Source organism: Scyliorhinus torazame, chromosome 4 (assembly GCF_047496885.1).
Source record: "Scyliorhinus torazame isolate Kashiwa2021f chromosome 4, sScyTor2.1, whole genome shotgun sequence".
NCBI lineage: Eukaryota > Metazoa > Chordata > Chondrichthyes > Carcharhiniformes > Scyliorhinidae > Scyliorhinus > Scyliorhinus torazame.
The window spans coordinates 275,401,333-275,417,376 of NC_092710.1; the positions used below are offsets into that span (position 1 = coordinate 275,401,333).

General features: G+C 43.1%; 1 protein-coding gene across 3 annotated transcripts in view; it reads right to left on the reverse strand.

Annotated features, from left to right (window-relative positions):
• Window positions 1–16,044, reverse strand: part of bckdhb (branched chain keto acid dehydrogenase E1 subunit beta) — a 403,853-nt gene that overhangs the window by 211,577 nt on the left and 176,232 nt on the right. For all 3 annotated transcript variants that reach the window (XM_072499807.1, XM_072499806.1, XM_072499808.1), the window contains one exon: window positions 9,786–9,896. In XM_072499807.1, the coding sequence (XP_072355908.1) occupies window positions 9,786–9,896 (111 nt within the window). The remainder of the gene's footprint in view (window positions 1–9,785; window positions 9,897–16,044) is intronic.

A 16,044-nucleotide genomic window follows, 5' to 3' on the forward strand; every position in this document is an offset into this window, starting at 1 on the left:
ATTGTACGAATCAGTGAAATAATAGCCACAGCTGTAACTTAATTTCATACGGAAATTGCTAGCGCAAGTTTAATTAGCAGTGTTTATGTAAACAAACCTTAGTTCATTCTACCATAAGTTCATCTTAAGTTCATTAGGAAAACCATAACTCCATATGTACAAAAGACCGTTGGCTAGATTGAAAGCTACTCAAATAGCACTGATTTTATTCCTCAAACCATGCAATTTTGTAAAGTAACAACAACCTAAAGATTATACTCACTCCACTTTAGACAATTCATTCCTATAGTCCATATCTAACAACTTTCCATGTGCCATGAAAAAAACTGAGCCAGATATCCAACAAGGTGATACTTCAAGCACTGAAGGTTATGCCCTACAGCTGCACATCACCTGAAATGGTCATCTTTTCTTGTCTGCACCATTACCTTTGAAATCATCATGAGGTCTATCCTTGGCACCTATCTATTTCTCATCTACATATTGCCTCTCAGCGACATTTCTGAAAATACATCAGGTTTTGAGGAGTCGAAATTCCCTAACTAAAAGACCCAAGCTATTATACTCAATCCCCACCACGGAGTGTCAGCTGCAGTGAGGAAGACTCTGGAGTTGAGGTAAATGTGGGAGTTTAGAGGAGTTTAGGAAAGTGGGAGAGGGAGGTATTGCTGTGTCCTGTTTCCCTTACGATGTCCACAGGTCAGTGGAGGCAGGAGCAAACCAAGGCTAGAGAGCGGAGATAAATTGCAGCAGTCCTACAACATCTGGTTCACCGGGGAGCAGAGGTAGAGTGAACCCAGAGGGTGGAGAATCGGAGTTGTGAGTATAAATAACTTATCTCAGGGATTTTGCTGAAATGAAAAACATCTGAAAAAAGTGACATCATAGGACAGTTGCGACCTAAATGGCTGGTAGGGAATCTGCACTAAATTTGAAAAACTAATTAACTAAGTAAAGTAGAGACAGCTGGGCAGGCAATGTGCCATAGCTGCATGACGTGGGAACTGTTAGATCCCATCGAAATGAAATGAAATGAAAATCGCTTGTCACAAGTAGGCTTCAAATGAAGTTACTGTGAAAAGCCCCTCGTCGCCACATTCCAGCGCCTTTTCGGGGAGGCTGGTACCGGAATTGAAACGTGCTGCTGGCCTGCCTTGGTCTGCTTTCAAAGCTAACGATTTAGCCCTGTGCTAAACAAGTCTCAGTTGCGAGCTGCCGTGACCACATCTGCATCTCGAGGAATTTCACCACAGAATTAATGAGCTGGAGTCCGAACTTCAGACACTGTGGCATATCAGGGAGGGAGAGAGCTAACTGGATGTTCTGTTCCAGGAGAGAGTAAACTTTAAGTATCTTAAATTGGGCCAGTGGTCAGGGACAGCAGGTCCCTGCAAGTGAGGTAGTTAGAGGAATCCTGAATTCAGAAAGGGAGTTGCCTCAGCTCTTAGCCTTGTCCAGCAGGTATGAGGTGTTAGACGTTTAGCTGCTGTTGTATAAAGAGTCAAAGGGTCTGCTCCTTTTCCACAAACATCTTTAATTTGCTTCAACAGACTCTGCACAAAACTCTAACATCACATCACCTGACACAAAGGCCACCTGAAGCCTCTTTACATATCAGTGTCAATTATTGGATACTTAACATAAATGAGATAACTAATTGGAATGTCTCTTAACCCATTACTTAACAGTCTCCCCTTCCTTGGCGAAAAAAAATTAGGTAAAAACAAAATTACAAGAAACTCAAAAACACACACGCAATTTCCCCCCTTCTCTTTTTCTTTCTTTTTTTTATGAGCTAACTAATTGAAATGTCTCTTAACCCATTACTTAGCAGTCTCTCCTTCCTTGGCGAAAAAAAAATTAGGTAAAAACAAAACAATAAACTCAAAAACACACACGCAAATTCCCCCCTTCTCTTTTTCTTTCTTTTTTTTTGGAAGAAAAATAAGTCACAGAAACAGGCGCCCTTCATTAACAATATCCGACAGTTTCTGTGAGCTAGCCCCTCTTTTTGTAAAACAGTCTGACAATTAATAGCTACTGTTGACCCATTTAATGTTTGCTCTTTCCCCTCTGTCCAACATCTGCTTCAAACTTGCGGTGTCTATCCTTAACCTTTTTTCATTGACACTTTTTGTAGAGTGCACATTTTCCCACAGGGATTTATTGTCAATGTGACATTCAATAGCTATATTACCCAAATCCCCTAATCCCCAAATTTCTATCAATATCTGAGATATATAAAAGGCCATATCCACTGCCTCTACAAGGCTTAACATCTCAGTAGCCAAAGTGCTTTTGACCACTCTCCTTATTTTCTTTGTTTCCCACACAAGAGGACAACATTTACCATTGTTCCCCAAAAGGAAAATTATAAAACCTCCTGCGCTTGAAACCCCATCACATAAATTTGCGTAGGACGCATCACCATAAACTATGAGTTTCAAGGGCCTACGGTCACCTAAAACCGGGAACCTCAGAACACACTCCTGCATTTTTAGTTTGATCAACGCTTTATTTGTTCTTATTATGGCTTCCACTTTGGGATCATTCATTTTTGTACTCAACTCGAAGACATCAAAACTCACACCCGGTCTAGTCTGTCTACCTAACCAATTCAGTTGCCCAATTATACTTCGCAGTTGCTCTTTTTCCATCTTTTGACTCTTCCGTGTCATGTGTCGCTTCAAACACTCTATCGTTTTGGGCAGTTGAAAGCATAATGGTATTGAGAGTCATATCGAAAACATTGATTTATCATACCCCCGGCATTTCTGGGGTTCATCTTCTTAGTTTAGGTTCTAACTAGGTTTCTGTCTTCATACTTTCCGGGTCCCGACCGCCTTCTATAGTCTTGGAACCTGTTTGTAGCCGTGCGATTTCGCCATCCTGTTAATAGTGTGTCTTCCATATTCTGCTTTATTGCAGACTGACCTATTTTGGTCATCAGAGCCATCGGAATCAAATGTTTCCCCAGAAACTTTCTTAAAGCTTCTGTCATCTGATTGACTAAGGTATCCTTATCCGCAAACTGAACTCTTGTCAAAACCAGGAGCCTATCCATGTTGCTCACGCGAGCACAGTCAAGTAATTTAAAGGTCAACACAGACTGTGGAAATTCCAGGTTCTATTTCTGCAGCCTTTTATATAGTCTGCCAAATTCCATTATATAGTGTTTCATGGAGAATTCCTCTATTTTCCGGAACCTATCAAAATCCGACCATGCTTCATATGCACTTAACAAGTCATCCTTTTTATATATCTTATCCATATAAGGTAATAGAGTCTCCAGACCTTCTTCGGAGTCTAACTCTTCCAATTCCAGCTCAGAAAACCCTTTGCTTCAGATTTTACTGTCATAAGGTAAAGAAAGAGCCAATGCCATACCTTGTTTTCTCTTTCCCAAGGCAGTTACCTTAGTCCACATAACTACTGCACTTCTCCATTGATCGTATGATCCCCTTTCAGAAAATAAGTGGGGGTAGTCATATCCGGCCATCTTTATCCTAGGTTCAGCCATATAACTGTTTTTTTTCTTCTCACTCACTCCTTGGTTTCGTCTGGAAAAGTTGTATCTTTCAACCCTTCACATTTGCACAGCAACCATCCTCTGCTACCATTTGTTAGACGTTTAGCTTCTGTTGTATAAAGAGTCAAAGGTTCTGCTCCTTTTCCGCAAACACCTTTAATTTGCTTCAACAGACTCTGCACAAAACTCTAACATCTCATCACCTGACACAAAGGCCATCTGAAGCCTCTTTTCATATCAGTGTCAATTATTGGATACTTAACATAAATGAGACAACTAATTGGAATGTCTCTTAACCCATTATTTAACATGAGGTACTTGCTCCCTGTATGGAAGAGGCAAAGGTCTGTAGAAAGGAAGAACAAACTGACCACTGCACCATGGTACAGGAGGCCATTCAAACAAGGGAGCAAAAATAGTAGTGAGAGGGGATTCCATAATTAGGGGTACCAATGGCATCCTTTGTATGCAGGACCGAGAGTCCCATGTGGTATGTTGCCTGCCCGGTACCAGGGTGAGGGACATTTCACACCGGCTTGAAAGGATATTGGAGAGGAAGTGGGAGGATCCAGTTGTTGTGGTCCATGTTGGGTCAAACAACATAGTAAAGACTAGGCAAATGGACCTGTTTGGGGAATATCAGGAACTAGTAACAAAACAAGATAAATGAACAGTTAAGGTTGTTTTAGCACTACTGGCTGAGAAGTAAATGTTTGCCGGGGCACTGAAGAATTCCCTCGTTTTCTGTTTTTAAAAGTAATGCCATGAGATCTTTTACATCCATCTGAAAGATCAGACCCACAGGACTCCCCTGCTCGTCTTCCATCTTTTAAACCCACTTGAACGGGCACAGCAGTTTGTCAAGGAATATTATTAGAAATAAAATAACTAAGATGTAAATGAAAAACTTTTTAGTTGAAGCATGGCTTTAAACAGAAGACTGCTGAACCTAGTTGAATTTTGCAGAATATTTTGCGACTGGCATTGCCTTCTGAATGAAGCATGAGGATCCAAAATGGTCTAAATTCTCAAATAGCTTTGCAGAACAGCTGTAAGGATCCTTCCTGTTTACTCTCTGCTTATTCCCTTACTTCGTTCTTTTATTTTTGCCGTTACATTTTTGATCGATGGATGATTATTGGACCTGTCTTTTTAAGGCAAGATGCCTGTATCTTTAATTCAAGCAGGAAGAATACAGACGGCTGTGCTGGTTTAAACAGAAACTGCAGACTGGCCGGCACCAGTGACAGAGAGATGGGTTGGGACTCGGTTACACTCATTGGCTGATGGCCAATGGATTGACCCAAAAGACTGTGTCCTGTCTAGTAACTGGATCCTATTCCACTGGGATATTTTTCAGAGTTTGGTTTGAGTTTGGTTTAAGTTTTGATTCTGACAGCATAGTGAAAACAAGATTCAGCTAACTCTCTCCAGAAAGATCCAGCCTACTCTCTCCAGAAAGTCATTGAGGGCTGGCTCTCTCTCCAGAAAACCTCTGGGTGCTGTTTTCCTGGAACTACAGAGACCTGAAGACAAACGACGAACTGAAAGCACAGTTTGTTGAGAAACAAGGTGCTTCTCCAGGGAAAGCTGTGGGTAATGCATTTCTAACCTACAGAGTACCTGAATGAATGAATCTACAAAGATGATCATTACAGGCTGTAAACCAAAGACTTTAATCTGCTAGCTTGCAGGGAAGAAAGTATGCGCAAGAATCATCATCTGAAACAAAGACTCTTTTTCCCTCCACTTATGATTTTACCCTTTTCCAGCCCTCTGTGTTTGTCTGCCTTGTGTGTGGGGGTAGAGGGTGGGACCAAATTAATGTGGGTTATTAGATATTAGCTTGTCGTTAACCAGTTGTATTTACTGCATATTTCATGATAGTTCCTGTTGTAAATAAACAGCAATTGTGTTTACATTTACAAACCTGGTGACTGTGATTATTGGCCAGCCAAGGGCCAAAGACTTCAGGTATCTTTGTAAGAATTATTGGTTAATTCACCTGTGTTGCGACTCCAGGGCACACAGGGCTGGAATTGACCGTGCACTAGCCTAGGGTGTTGTAACAATAGTAATAAGATAATTAGTATCCGGGCACTACCGCTCAGCATGGCAGTTCACGTTCATGATTTCAAGATTTGCTTGCCACTCAATTTTAACAGTTTTCCTGCACTAAAATGTTGTTCACTCCAGGAGTACGACTTAAAAAAAGGGAACATTTTTCTCTCTCATCTACGTATGACACCAGTAATGTTGCAAAGCAGTGGAATTATTGTCCTAGAAGATGACTTTCAATAAACAGTGCGGCAAGTATCAGCAGTCGTAATTGGATTCAGGAAATGAAAGGTATGTTAAAAAATTATACAAGGATCAAAGACAAAACAGAAAACAAATTCCAGGAATATACTTAATATGGGTAGAAAGGAAAAAATGTAACCAGAGGAATGGGGGGGGAAGCAGACTAGAGGGAAAGAAAACTCCAAGCAAAACAGGAGTCTAGATAAGAATGTGCTTTTGGCAACACGTCTATAAAGAAATTAAGTTGTTTGTGTAGGAACAAATTTTAAATTGATCCAGGATTTTAAAAAAATTAATCTAAAATAATTAAATGGTCTGTCAAGTCAAATGCTGCTAAAATTGTGAGAAACAACTTCTACATGGAGAAGCGTAGGTAAGATGCAGATAAACCATGTTACTCGCAATGAGAGGCATTAAACAACACAAACTGCAAATTTAGAAAGAGAATAGATTAGCATCAATTATAATTTGATTAAGCTTAGCCTTAAACCACATAAGTAGAACTTTCATGGTTCAGAACAGTCTTTTGAATGTCAAGATTAGATCACTACTCTGTGCTCATGCCAAGTTATTAACTCTTGCAGCATTGCCGACAAACCATCATCGAGATACTACTGCGCTACCAATAACTCAAACAATTTATCTTGCAGTAACAGTGTGAAATTTAAAAGTGCAATGAAACTAACCTGGTTGGGTCTATGAGTTTAATGTGTCTACCTCCACACTTGTAGTACTCGATTAACTGAAAAATGGCATCAGAAAGCCAATTTCAACCAATTTCCTCACTCTGAATCCCACCTCTAAAGGAGAGCTCATGAACAACAATTAATGTTCAAGTTTACCTTCTTAACATATGGTTAAATATAAGACCAGGTAATACATTAGTTAGAAAGAAATATAAAAACAAATTAAAAGTAAGAAACTGTGAGGGAAGGGATAAAGGTTGCAGAGAACAAGTGTTTAACAATATATTAATTTAAGTATCTTTGCAGCACAAGGCTAACATTGCAATAATAGAATTCATGGCATGAGACAAACTCTGTTTCTATAACATATGATACTACAATTTGCAAAATAAAACTTAAGGAGCAGAGCCTTCTGTGATGGAACCATAGAAACGTTACGTTGGAGAAGGGGGCCATTCAGCACATTGCGACTTTGACTGTCCAGACGAAAAAAAAGAGTAAAGGAAACTAGCTGCTCATTTTAATCTCATCTTCCAGCATCTGGTCCATAGCCTTAGGTATTACATCATGGCACCTTTTAAATGAGTTGAGCATTTCAGCCTCTGATTTATGTCCTATGACTTGTATTGTATTATGCCGTTTCATGCCTCCAATACTCGTGTTTACTGCTTTTCTTCTGCTCACCACTTCCCTCCTCAGCCCTCCCGCTTATGCTTCCTTCCCTGACCCTCCCACTCATTGTTTCCCACCAAAGAAGATGGTGAATTCAATAACAAGCTGGAATTAAAATTCTAATAATGAGCATGAAACCATTGTTGGTTGTTGTAAACATCCATCTGGTTCACGATTGAAACTAGGGAAGGAAATCTGCCATCCTTACCTGGTCTGGTCTGACCCACATGTGACTCCAGACCCACAGCAATGTGGTTGACTCTTAAATGTCCTCTGAAATGACCTAGCAAGCCACTCAGTTGAAGAGAAATTAGGGGTGGGCAATAAGTGGTGGTCCAGCCAGTGATGCCCACATCTCATGAAATAATTTTTTTAAAAATCCATAAGGGTTCTAACAGTGTCCCAACATAACACTGTTATAAGATTGGTAGAACTTAGAAGAACTTAAGGGAATTGGAACCAGTAGCCTTAGAATGGGGCTCATGCAGTGGTCAGATACAGTTGTCACATAACAGATTACTAAAATTTTTGCTTGCAACCAGCAAAACGATCTCCAGCCTTTCCAAGGTGCTGCTCCTCTAGTTGGTCCATTCCTCTTTTGAGTGCCATCTTCCTTTGGGAATTCTCTGATGAGGCCTCTTTGGGAGTCAATGCTGTGCAACGTATAATAAACCATCAGAATCCTTGAGAATCAAGCCAAACTATGTTGCAGAATACTCCCAGACAGACATCTGCATGACTGTAATTGATAGCTTTGATCTCCCAGAATCCACTCAAAGATTTGCCTCCCAAAGGTAAAAAAAAGTATGGTCAGTAGTCTGCCTTGAAATGAAGGCATTATCAGAGCTGGCAAGAAAGCGAGATGAAGTCCCATTGATGAGAATGAAGTGGACATTGCCAGAGTGAAATCCTTCCCGATTGATGTAAAAGATAAGATCAATCATGAGAGCACATATGAACATGAGGCACAGACAGCACGGTAGCAGTGGTTAGCACTGTTGCTTCACAGCGCCAGGGTCCCAGATTCGATTCCTGGCTTGGGCCGCTGTCTGTGCGGAGTCTACACGCTCTCCCCGTGTCTGTGTAGGTTTCCTCCGGGTGCTCCGGTTTTCTTCCACAGTCCCGAAAGACATGCTGTTAAGTAATTTGGACATTCTGAATTCTCCCTCTGTGTATCCGAACATGCGCTGAAGTGTGTCGACTAGGGACGTTTCACAGTAACTTCATTGCAGTGTTAAGGTAAGCCTACTTGTGACAATAAAGATTATTATATATTATATTACTTATATTTGCCTTTACTAAACAATAGATGGAGCAGCACAGTAGCAGAGTGGTTAGCACTGCTGCCTCACGGCGCTGAGGACCCAGGGCTGGGATCGAACCCAGCTCACTGTCCGTGTGGATTTTGCACATTCTCCCCAGGTCTGCGTGGATCTCACCCCCACAGCCCAAAGTTTTGCAGGGTAGGTGGATTGGTCACGCTAAATTGCGCCTTAATTGGGAGAAAAAAATAATTGGGGTATTCTAAAATTTATTTTCAAAAAACAATAGATGCCTGGTTAGACACGAGCTGAGCAGCAATCAGCAAAAATTGGACTGTATGATAGCACATCATGACAGCTTCATCGAAGTAGACCTGCCAAATTTAATGTGGGCAGCATGATAATTGCAATAGGGTCTGAATATTTTCTACTGTGTGGCTTGGAATAGTTCTTTATCTAATAACTATATTCAACAACAAGAAAATCCTTATTTGAGGACATCTGCACTGTTTTGGTCATCTGAGACTGTGAAAATACTAGTAAAACTGCAGTGTGCATGCAGTCCTACTTGGCAGGTTTAATTACAACTGAAATGATTCACAGCAACGCCCAACAATTATAGGCAAAATACTAATTAGCACAATAATCACACGGTACTGTCTCAATATAATCTCCAGAAATGCATCTGGGTACCTGCATGATCCAAGGGCCAAAACAAACCAATGCTAGACTGGAAAGATGAAATACATGGGCTGACTGAAAATTGCACATATTTTGTACATTGTTCGTTTTTTTTAAAACTTTACATATGACAAACATTACACACATGCTAATCATAGCTGTATTTGCCACTAGAAAAACAGACAGATAGGTCAAGAATTGCAAAACAGACAAAATGTATTTGCAGGCACAAACTGACAAATGACAAATTATGGTCAGCAACATTTTGCTTCTTTCTGCATTTCTGATTTTGAAACAAACATATCACTTTAACCAATATGTACAACCTTTGGAGAATAGGATAAGTAAAGCTGCTGATTTCAAACATTAAACACAATAGGTTGCATACTGTTCCTTATTGAACATCACAGTGGGCAGAGGCTATTATGGGAAGTTGAAAGAAATAATGATTGGCGATACCCTTCATTAAGAATGTTAACAGATAAAATACACACTGAAGCACATTAGCTCAGTTTACAATTAAAGTGACAGCGAGCCTGTGAAGCAGTACAATCTCAGATCTGATAATCATCCGAAAAACTATGCAAACCTTTTCTTTTTAAAAAAAATATTTAGCAATTATTGGCTTTATAGAGATAGTTGACCAAGGCATACCTTGCATACAGTCTCAGAATCCCAAGGCAGAATAGTTTTCAAATCAATTACTTCACATGAGACCCCCAACTTCTCCTGAGCCATGCTGGCCACCTCTCTCATAACGTGAACCTACAAATGAACAAGAGTCAGTTTAAAACATTTGGAAATAAGTTTATTCTCAGTAGCAATTTTGAGTATATATGCAAGTCACATAAGCCACAAGGGAGAATTAAATACAACTAGCTAATATTTCTTCTCCGTCCTCCTCTTCTTTGATTCTCTTTCTTCTTTTCTCTATGTTTCAGTTCTCTCTTTAAAGGTCAATTTTGAGAATTACGTGTATTTCCTCATACTATCTTCAGCTGGAAACAAAGCATATGAAGCCAGGAACTGATCACCATTTGAAACCGCAGAAAAATAACTTCAAAACTATGCAATTTAAATTTCTAATACCGCTTTGAATGCTGGAATTGGGAACTCCATAAAAATTACTGTTGTTAGGAAAGGTTGGGAATGTTATCCTTGTGAGAATGAAAACCGGAGGTGGGGAGCAAAGAATCTCACTCTCCTGTACGTGATTCAAATAAACCCACCAGGTTTACAGTTGACTGAATATATCGAGTATAGTAGAGCCATTTGTGAATTACATTTTACCTTAATTACATTTTGGACAGATAATTCTGCATGGAATTAAGCTTTACTTAAGAGATATGACCATTTAAAACCTAAACTGATGCAAAGTACCTGACACTAATTCCATGTTTGCTATCACAGCTTTTTCCTGTGCCAAATTACAAATATGAAGAGGTTCCTAGTTTTCCCCAGCAACATAAACCTTCGAAGAGAGTTCCAACTATACCAATGAGATATTTCCACTTCCCATACATCAGAAAAATCTTGCTTCTTTTAAATATGTAATGATTTAATTGACTCACAACTTAATACTATTTTCTATTTGAATAGAGGTAGCTTTGTGCTGTAAGGGAGCCTCCCAAACAATGGACTGATGTCTTCCAAATTAATTATACTTTTGACCTTTGCATTTAGCACAGCAAGGAGGAAGATTTAATTCCCATCAGTCTAACAAGCCTTAAACTTCTTAATTGAAAACAACGTTCCAGCCTACTGAGTCACCAAGACCTTTACTATTTTTGTTCATTTAAATCAAGTCACATTAATTATTAATCTTAGTTATAAATCATGGCACATTTAGGTTACAGCATTTCAGTATCCTGTTCCATAGTTTTCAATCTCAGCTCTCCCAAATCAAATTGACTTTCTTCATCTCTGCCCCATCTCTCCTCTGTCCAGTCAGAATTCACAAATGCCTTTGCCATCAGTGTACCCAATTTTGGGTCAACGCAAAGGGTCAACTGGACTCAAAACATTAGCTCTTTTCTCTCCCTACAGATGTCGACAGGCCTGCTTAGATTTTCCAGCATTTTCTTTTTTGTTTTCATGCAGAATAACACAGCTTGTGTTCTCACATGCCTCATCACCTACAACTACAACCTCCAACACCTACACATGACCCACAGGCTCACTTTTAAGATTCTTGGCCCAGCTTAAAATCCCTCCATTGCCTTGCAAGCTCCACCTACTTCCATAAACATATCCAGTTATGTCCTGCACATCCATTGACCATCCAATACTGCTGTAATTTTCATTCCTCACTTCATCCCACTGTCCCTAGCTGCTACTTTAATTGCATTACCCCATCCTCTTAAACATTTTCTCTTTGCATCACTGTCTTGTCAGCTCCCTCCCAGCCTTGAAAAGCCACCTTTGGCACTTCTATTTAAAATGTGATTTTCCCCTTTCTTCACTCCCCCGCCTTCTAAGTGTTCATATGTTATCTACTTCTGAATAAAACACTGATGTCGCTTTGTACATAGTAAGTACCCAGAAATGTCAATAATTGCTTTCCAGTAATGGGGCCTATTGCAGTGTTACTGAAAAAAAATGGTTTCCTTTAGCGTATTCAGAAAATGCCAAGAAAACATTATTTATTTCCACTTCAAAATCATTGATAACACAGAAAAATTCTTTTGTAGCTGTATTATGAAGTGCAAGTTACATCTAGTACTTAAAATATAACGTTTGTGACTTTTGTTATTGAAACACCGTCTAACAGACCATACTTTCAATATAGACATGAGGGGTGCGATTCTCTGGAAAGATTTCGAAGCGTTGTAGCAAGCGGGAATTGCCGCGTGCTTCCCGGCACTCGGTCCAGCGAGGCCGGCAACTCTATTCATCGTTAATTGGTCCACTTAACAAGGTCTTGGGCAGCACGGTGGCACAGTGGTTAGCGCTGCTGCCTCAGTTCCAGGGTCCCGGGTTCAATTCCGGCCTCGGGTGACTGTCTGTGTGGAGTTTTCACTTTCTCCCCATGTCTGCGTGGGTATTCTCCGGGTGCTCCAATTTGAAATGAAATGAAAATGAAAATCACTTATTGTCCAAAGTAGGCTTCAAATGAAGTTACTGTGAAAAGTCCCTAGTCCATATTTCCTCCCATAGTCCAAAGATGTGCAGGTTAGATGGATTTGCCAAGCCAAATTGCCCCGTGTCCAAAAGATTAGATGGGGTTACTGGAATAGGGTGGAGGCGTGGGCTTAAGGAGGGTGGTCTTTCCAAGGGCCGGTGCAGACGCGATGGGCCGAACGGCCTCCTTCTGTACATTCTATGATTCTGACAGGCTTTTCACCTGAAATGACGGGTCGCCAGCTGATTCGCCATGCTCGCCAGCTCCCCGCTGCTGCACTTGCTGAGCCAACCCCAGCCAGCTCACAACAATGGTGTCGAGGAGACCAGCTCCAAGATTCGAAGATGCTGAACTGGGCAGGCTCCTGGACGCGGTTGAGGCCAGGAGGGATGTCCTGTTCACCTGAGGGTCCCGGAGGGGAAGTCACAAGGCAGCCAATGCTGCCTGGGACGAGGTGGCGGCAGCAGTCAGCTCGGGGAATGAGACCAAGAGGACTGACCTTCAGTGCAGGAAGATCAATGACCTACATCGGCAGCATGAGAACCCCCCCCCCCCCTCCTCCGCCTCCCTGTGGGGCTGTCCACACCCCACTCACCCCCTTCCTCCTTTAACCCCAACCCTACCTCCACCCCCCACCCCCAATCCCTCCTTCGCACACCTCCTCCCCCCGCCACTATGCACCACTCTTGTAGTTAACGATGCCCTCTCCGTGTCCTCTCAGGAAAAGGTCTCCCACAATCGGCAGGAGAGAGCCCAGACTGGCAGTGGTGTGCCAGACATCAGAATCCTCACCTCCTTCAAGTAGCAGCCCTGGAGGTGACCAGTGTGGCCGAGGGCAGAGCGCTCACCATCGCGGAGACTGGCAGATACTGCAGAGGTGAGGAATCAAGGGGCTCCACCCAGAGGACTTGTCAAACGCGAGTTGTGATTGCCTTACTGACTGACCCATCCCTCCCACTGACCACATGTCCATTCCCCCGCAGGTCCTCCAGCCGAAGGAGCCGGCCCATCTCCTGACTCCGAGGAGAACACCTCGGAGGGGAGCTCGGAGGATGCAACTGTTAAAGTCGCGGCACAGCTGTCATCCCCACCCTCCACCAGCGCAGATACATACCCCTCGGAGAGAAATATTAGTGGTCAGGCTTCTGGGGCCCAACTGGTGAGCATCGCACTGCTGATGTACATCTGGTGGAGACAGGAATCCCCAGGCGAGACAGCAGTCGGAGGGCTGCTGGATCCCAGGACCCAGCCTGATGCTGAGCCTCCGGTACAGGGTTACCCGGAGCTGATGGGGATGATAGGGTGTGGTCGAGACATTCAGAGGGAGATGTCAGCGTCACTCCAGCAGATCCATAGCCGCTTGGAGGAGTCCCAGTGGTTACAGGCGGAGGAGATGGCACCGGGAATGAATGTCACCGAAGGCAACACTGCTAGGGTGGTGACCTCAGTGAAGAGCCTGGTGCACGATGTCGGCACGAATGAAAGTGTCCAAGGCTTTGTGCAGTCAGTGATGGCCATGGCTGAGGGTCTCGACAGAATGTCTGCCTTGCTGGGGAATGTCACCCAGTACCAGGCCGACCGTGATGAGGTTCTGCGGACCAGATGGGCATTGCCAAGGTGCTGCAGAGCGTGCACTGAGGAGCATCGCCGAGGATGTCAACACATTGCTACAGACATTGGGGAACCTCCAGTGCTGGCAGAACCACATGATGCAGGGACAGCCGGGGCTCAAACCAGCTGCCACTCCACCCCAAGATGAACCCCAGGGCCCTATGGGCATCGGCCGGGAGGAGGGGGCGCTGTGCCAACCCGGTCCCGTCTCAAGGAGTGGCGACAGTGGGCACCAGCTCAACCGAGTTCCACCCTTCTGATGCATGTGCTGCCGATAAGTGAGCTGGGGCCTTTTGGCACAGAGTTCCCAGAGGATGCCCACCAGGGGCATCGAGGACTACGGTACGAGTTAGGCACATGGATGCCTCCATCTCAGATATGCATCCTGGGGACACACCTAAAGGTTGTGGTAGAGCTAGGAGGGCCTGGCACGTTGAGGATCACTGAGGGCACCGGGATGGGGAGGTAGGTAGGGGGAGGTAGGTAGGGGGTGGTCGGTGGGGGGGGTTACAAGTGGTCGTCAGGACGGACGGGTAGGGACAAGGGTTGCCTCCGGAACTGGAACACACTTTCCAGGGTTGCCATGCCGAGCTGTTGCCCATGGCGCCCCCCCCCCCATGGCAACCCACCCCTACGTAGGGTCCCCCACCACACGCCGAGCACTGGGATGGCGAGCCCAGCACCCCCGGGCTCTTTGCCCGTGAGCAAAGATGGCTACTCACCTCCTCGGCTCCACACAGAAGCCCTTCCATCAAGTTCACATTTTTCAAATGGAGTACTAATCGGCACCAGCTGGGAGGCCGTTGAATGACGGGGGCCCATTGGATATGGGGTCGTTCTCGTTATTTGTATGGAAATGTGGCTTTAGTGGTGATAATTGGTTTCTCACCACGCTACGGCGAGATCCCGATTTTGTCTGGGGAGGGCGCCAGTTGCACCACAAACTGTCTGGCACCTGCCGCGAAACTCATTTTTGGCCTTTCCCGCTATTCATCAGCGTCATTACGCTTGAACGAGAGCACAACGAGGCTGGAGAATCGCACGCGAGGTTAATAGACTGTCAGCAATCCAAGATCGGCCTATAAATTTGCATCTCACACAACTCATACGGTCACACAATTCACAAATAATCAAAAGCAAATATCAGGAAGCATACCCAAAAGAAACATGAAAGGTTCATCATGACTGCAATGTAGCTGATTAGCTAAGCACATTTACTGATTCAGGTTATTCCTTAAAGTGAAAAAAACCAGACAAAAATCGGTCACCATAATGACTTTTTTAAAAAATTGTTACTCATCCAAATTACAAGGTCTAATCTAATGTATTTTCATTCCTTTTCTCAGTGGATTTTATTAGGGAACAACTTTGCTAGAATCGAATTGACAGGGTAGAAAAATGAAGTCTGGTTCAAAAAGAAATCAAATATTAAACAGGAAAACTAAACTTGACCATCCACAAAACAACAGTACCACAACAGAAAGGAAGAAAGACAAAAATGGGCATACCCATGGTATTATTTTTTGTAACCCAAAAAAATGACATATACACATAATTCCAATCTTTAAAGTGAGGTGATGGTGCAATCATGGATTTTTTTTATATTACAGTCCATCATAAAGCAAAATTAACATTGGTCTGATCAGAGGACAACACTATCATTTGAAGTCAATGTGGGTTTAGGAAGTCAATGTGGGCTTAGGAAGTCAATGTGGGTTTAGGAAGTCAATGTGGGCTTAGGAAGTCAATGTGGGCTTAGGAAGTCAATGTGGGCTCAGGAAGTCAATGTGGGTTTCGGACGTCAATGTGGGTTTAGGAAGTCAATGTGGGTTTAGGACGTCAATGTGGGTTTCGGACGTCAATGTGGGTTTAGGAAGTCAATGTGGGTGAAGGACGTCAATGTGGGTTTCGGACGTCAATGTGGGTTTCGGACGTCAATGTGGGTTTAGGACGTCAACGTGGGTGAAGGAAGTCAATGTGGGTGAAGGAAGTCAATGTGGGTTTAGGAAGTCAATGTGGGTTTAGGAAGTCAATGTGGGTTTAGGAAGTCAATGTGGGTGAAGGAGGTCAACGTGGGTGAAGGAAGTCAATGTGGGTTTCGGACGTCAATGTGGGTTTAGGAAGTCAATGTGGGTGAAGGAGGTCAACGTGGGTGAAGGAAGTCAACGTGGGTGAAGGAAG